Below are 5,000 nucleotides of genomic sequence, written 5' to 3'. Positions count from 1 at the left end.
CCCGCTTTGACTCAATGGGATAGTTCCAATGTGTGGAACTATAGCCCATAGGCACCCCGCTTTGACTCAATGGGATAGTTCCAATGTGTGGAACTATAGCCCATAGCACCCCGCTTTGTCTCAATGGGATTGTTCCAATGTGTGGAACTATAGCCCATAGGCACCCCGCTTTGACTCAATGGGATAGTTCCAATGTGTGGAACTATAGCCCATAGGCACCCCGCTTTGACTCAATGGGATAGTTCCAATGTGTGGAACTATAGCCCATAGCACCCCGCTTTGTCTCAATGGGATAGTTCCAATGTGTGGAACTATAGCCCATAGGCACCCCGCTTTGACTCAATGGGATAGTTCCAATGTGTGGAACTATAGCCCATAGGCACCCCGCTTTGACTCAATGGGATAGTTCCAATGTGTGGAACTATAGCCCATAGGCACCCCGCTTTGACTCAATGGGATAGTTCCAATGTGTGGAACTATAGCCCATAGCACCCCGCTTTGTCTCAATGGGATAGTTCCAATGTGTGGAACTATAGCCCATAGGCACCCCGCTTTGACTCAATGGGATAGTTCCAATGTGTGGAACTATAGCCCATAGCACCCCGCTTTGTCTCAATGGGATAGTTCCAATGTGTGGAACTATAGCCCATAGCACCCCGCTTTGTCTCAATGGGATAGTTCCAATGTGTGGAACTATAGCCCATAGGCACCCCGCTTTGACTCAATGGGATAGTTCCAATGTGTGGAACTATAGCCCATAGCACCCCGCTTTGTCTCAATGGGATAGTTCCAATGTGTGGAACTATAGCCCATAGCACCCCGCTTTGTCTCAATGGGATAGTTCCAATGTGTGGAACTATAGCCCATAGCACCCCGCTTTGACTCAATGGGATAGTTCCAATGTTTGGAACTATAGCCCATAGGCACCCCGCTTTGTCTCAATGGGATAGTTCCAATGTGTGGAACTATAGCCCATAGCACCCTGCTTTGTCTCAATGGGATAGTTCCAATGTGTGGAACTATAGCCCATAGGCAACCCGCTTTGTCTCAATGGGATAGTTCCAATGTGTGGAACTATAGCCCATAGGCACCCCGCTTTGTCTCAATGGGGTAGTTCCAATGTTTGGAACTATAGCCCATAGCACCCCGCTTTGACTCAATGGGATAGTTCCAATTTGTGGAACTATAGCCCATAGGCACCCCGCTTTGTCTCAATGGGATAGTTCCAATGTGTGGAACTATAGCCCATAGCACCCTGCTTTGTCTCAATGGGATAGTTCCAATGTGTGGAACTATAGCCCATAGCACCCTGCTTTGACTCAATGGGATAGTTCCAATGTGTGGAACTATAGCCTATAGGCACCCCGCGTTGTCTCAATGGGATAGTTCCAATGTGTGGAACTATAGCCCAAAGGCACCCCGCTTTGACTCAATGGGATAGTTCCAATGTGTGGAACTATAGCCCATAGGCACCCCGCTTTGACTCAATGGGATAGTTCCAATGTGTGGAACTATAGCCCATAGCACCCCGCTTTGACTCAATGGGATAGTTCCAATGTTTGGAACTATAGCCCATAGCACCCCGCTTTGTCTCAATGGGATAGTTCCAATGTGTGGAACTATAGCCTATAGCACCCCGCTTTGTCTCAATGGGATAGTTCCAATGTGTGGAACTATAGCCCATAGGCACCCCGCTTTGTCTCAATGGGATAGTTCCAATGTGTGGAACTATAGCCCATAGCACCCCGCTTTGTCTCAATGGGATAGTTCCAATGTGTGGAACTATAGCCCATAGGCACCCCGCTTTGTCTCAATGGGATAGTTCCAATGTGTGGAACTATAGCCCATAGGCACCCCGCTTTGACTCAATGGGATAGTTCCAATGTGTGGAACTATAACCTATAGCACCCCGCTTTGTCTCAATGGGATAGTTCCAATGTGTGGAACTATAGCCCATAGGCACCCCGCTTTGTCTCAATGGGATAGTTCCAATGTGTGGAACTATAGCCCATAGGCACCCCGCTTTGACTCAATGGGATAGTTCCAATGTGTGGAACTATAGCCCATAGCACCCCGCTTTGTCTCAATGGGATAGTTCCAATGTGTGGAACTATAGCCCATAGGCACCCCGCTTTGACTCAATGGGATAGTTCCAATGTGTGGAACTATAGCCCATAGGCACCCCGCTTTGACTCAATGGGATAGTTCCAATGTGTGGAACTATAGCCCATAGCACCCCGCTTTGTCTCAATGGGATTGTTCCAATGTGTGGAACTATAGCCCATAGGCACCCCGCTTTGACTCAATGGGATAGTTCCAATGTGTGGAACTATAGCCCATAGGCACCCCGCTTTGACTCAATGGGATAGTTCCAATGTGTGGAACTATAGCCCATAGCACCCCGCTTTGTCTCAATGGGATAGTTCCAATGTGTGGAACTATAGCCCATAGGCACCCCGCTTTGACTCAATGGGATAGTTCCAATGTGTGGAACTATAGCCCATAGGCACCCCGCTTTGACTCAATGGGATAGTTCCAATGTGTGGAACTATAGCCCATAGGCACCCCGCTTTGACTCAATGGGATAGTTCCAATGTGTGGAACTATAGCCCATAGGCACCCCGCTTTGTCTCAATGGGATAGTTCCAATGTGTGGAACTATAGCCCATAGGCACCCCGCTTTGTCTCAATGGGATAGTTCCAATGTGTGGAACTATAGCCCATAGCACCCCGCTTTGTCTCAATGGGATAGTTCCAATGTGTGGAACTATAGCCCATAGGCACCCCGCTTTGACTCAATGGGATAGTTCCAATGTGTGGAACTATAGCCCATAGGCACCCCGCTTTGTCTCAATGGGATAGTTCCAATGTGTGGAACTATAGCCCATAGGCACCCTGCTTTGACTCAATGGGATAGTTCCAATGTGTGGAACTATAGCCCATAGCACCCCGCTTTGTCTCAATGGGATAGTTCCAATGTGTGGAACTATAGCCCATAGCACCCCGCTTTGTCTCAATGGGATAGTTCCAATGTGTGGAACTATAGCCCATAGGCACCCCGCTTTGACTCAATGGGATAGTTCCAATGTGTGGAACTATAGCCCATAGGCACCCCGCTTTGACTCAATGGGATAGTTCCAATGTGTGGAACTATAGCCCATAGCACCCTGCTTTGTCTCAATGGGATAGTTCCAATGTGTGGAACTATAGCCCATAGCACCCCGCTTTGTCTCAATGGGATAGTTCCAATGTGTGGAACTATAGCCCATAGCACCCTGCTTTGACTCAATGGGATAGTTCCAATGTGTGGAACTATAGCCCATAGGCACCCCGCTTTGACTCAATGGGATAGTTCCAATGTGTGGAACTATAGCCCATAGCACCCCGCTTTGTCTCAATGGGATAGTTCCAATGTGTGGAACTATAGCCCATAGGCACCCCGCTTTGACTCAATGGGATAGTTCCAATGTGTGGAACTATAGCCCATAGGCACCCCGCTTTGACTCAATGGGATAGTTCCAATGTGTGGAACTATAGCCCATAGCACCCTGCTTTGTCTCAATGGGATAGTTCCAATGTGTGGAACTATAGCCCATAGCACCCCGCTTTGTCTCAATGGGATAGTTCCAATGTGTGGAACTATAGCCCATAGCACCCTGCTTTGACTCAATGGGATAGTTCCAATGTGTGGAACTATAGCCCATAGGCACCCCGCTTTGACTCAATGGGATAGTTCCAATGTGTGGAACTATAGCCCATAGCACCCCGCTTTGTCTCAATGGGATAGTTCCAATGTGTGGAACTATAGCCCATAGGCACCCCGCTTTGACTCAATGGGATAGTTCCAATGTGTGGAACTATAGCCCATAGGCACCCCGCTTTGTCTCAATGGGATAGTTCCAATGTGTGGAACTATAGCCCATAGCACCCCGCTTTGACTCAATGGGATAGTTCCAATGTGTGGAACTATAGCCCATATCACCCCGCTTTGTCTCAATGGGATAGTTCCAATGTGTGGAACTATAGCCCATAGCACCCCGCTTTGTCTCAATGGGATAGTTCCAATGTGTGGAACTATAGCCCATAGGCACCCCGCTTTGTCTCAATGGGATAGTTCCAATGTGTGGAACTATAGCCCATAGGCACCCCGCTTTGACTCAATGGGATAGTTCCAATGTGTGGAACTATAGCCCATAGGCACCCCGCTTTGTCTCAATGGGATAGTTCCAATGTGTGGAACTATAGCCCATAGGCACCCCGCTTTGACTCAATGGGATAGTTCCAATGTGTGGAACTATAGCCCATAGGCACCCCGCTTTGTCTCAATGGGATAGTTCCAATGTGTGGAACTATAGCCCATAGCAGCCCGCTTTGACTCAATGGGATAGTTCCAATGTTTGGAACTATAGCCCATAGCACCCCGCTTTGTCTCAATGGGATAGTTCCAATGTGTGGAACTATAGCCCATAGGCACCCCGCTTTGACTCAATGGGATAGTTCCAATGTGTGGAACTATAGCCCATAGGCACCCCGCTTTGACTCAATGGGATAGTTCCAATGTGTGGAACTATAGCCCATAGCACCCCGCTTTGACTCAATGGGATAGTTCCAATGTGTGGAACTATAGCCCATAGGCACCCCGCTTTAGATATTTGGTGTACATTTTAGCTGCCCCGCTCCCTTCCTCTACAAACCCATCGTAACTCCAACCTCCATTTTAACCATGTTAGATTCATCCAAAACACCCGTACTTTTGTCTGTTGACTGCATGATAGTTTCACGCCAATACGTGAAACTCTCAGTGTTACTTTCTTCATTTATTTGTAATGTTTTTTTGAAAAATGAAAAGTATCTAAACAGGGAAATGAGAAGAAAAATTATTTAAAATGTCTGTCTGTCTGTCTGTCTGTCTGTCTGTCTGTCTGTCTGTCTGTCTGTCTGTCTGTCTGTCTGTCTCTCACTCACAGTGTAACTCCACCCCTCTCCCGGTGTTGACCAAT

At 47.8% G+C, this 5,000-nt stretch overlaps 1 protein-coding gene across 1 annotated transcript in view; it reads left to right on the top strand.

The window, feature by feature from the left end:
• ltbp3 (latent transforming growth factor beta binding protein 3) overlaps positions 1-5,000 on the top strand; it is a 55,153-nt gene that overhangs the window by 4,080 nt on the left and 46,073 nt on the right. Inside the window, 1 exon segment of the mRNA XM_080779375.1 lies at positions 4,968-5,000. This exon segment is cut by the window's right edge and continues 73 nt beyond it. Within this exon segment, the coding sequence (XP_080635501.1) occupies positions 4,968-5,000 (33 nt within the window).

Source organism: Protomyctophum bolini, assembly GCF_963924005.1.
Source record: "Protomyctophum bolini genome assembly, chromosome: 13".
NCBI classification, from domain to species: domain Eukaryota; kingdom Metazoa; phylum Chordata; class Actinopteri; order Myctophiformes; family Myctophidae; genus Protomyctophum; species Protomyctophum bolini.
Note: the sequence above shows the minus strand (reverse complement) of the source record. Positions and strands in the feature narration are given on the sequence as shown.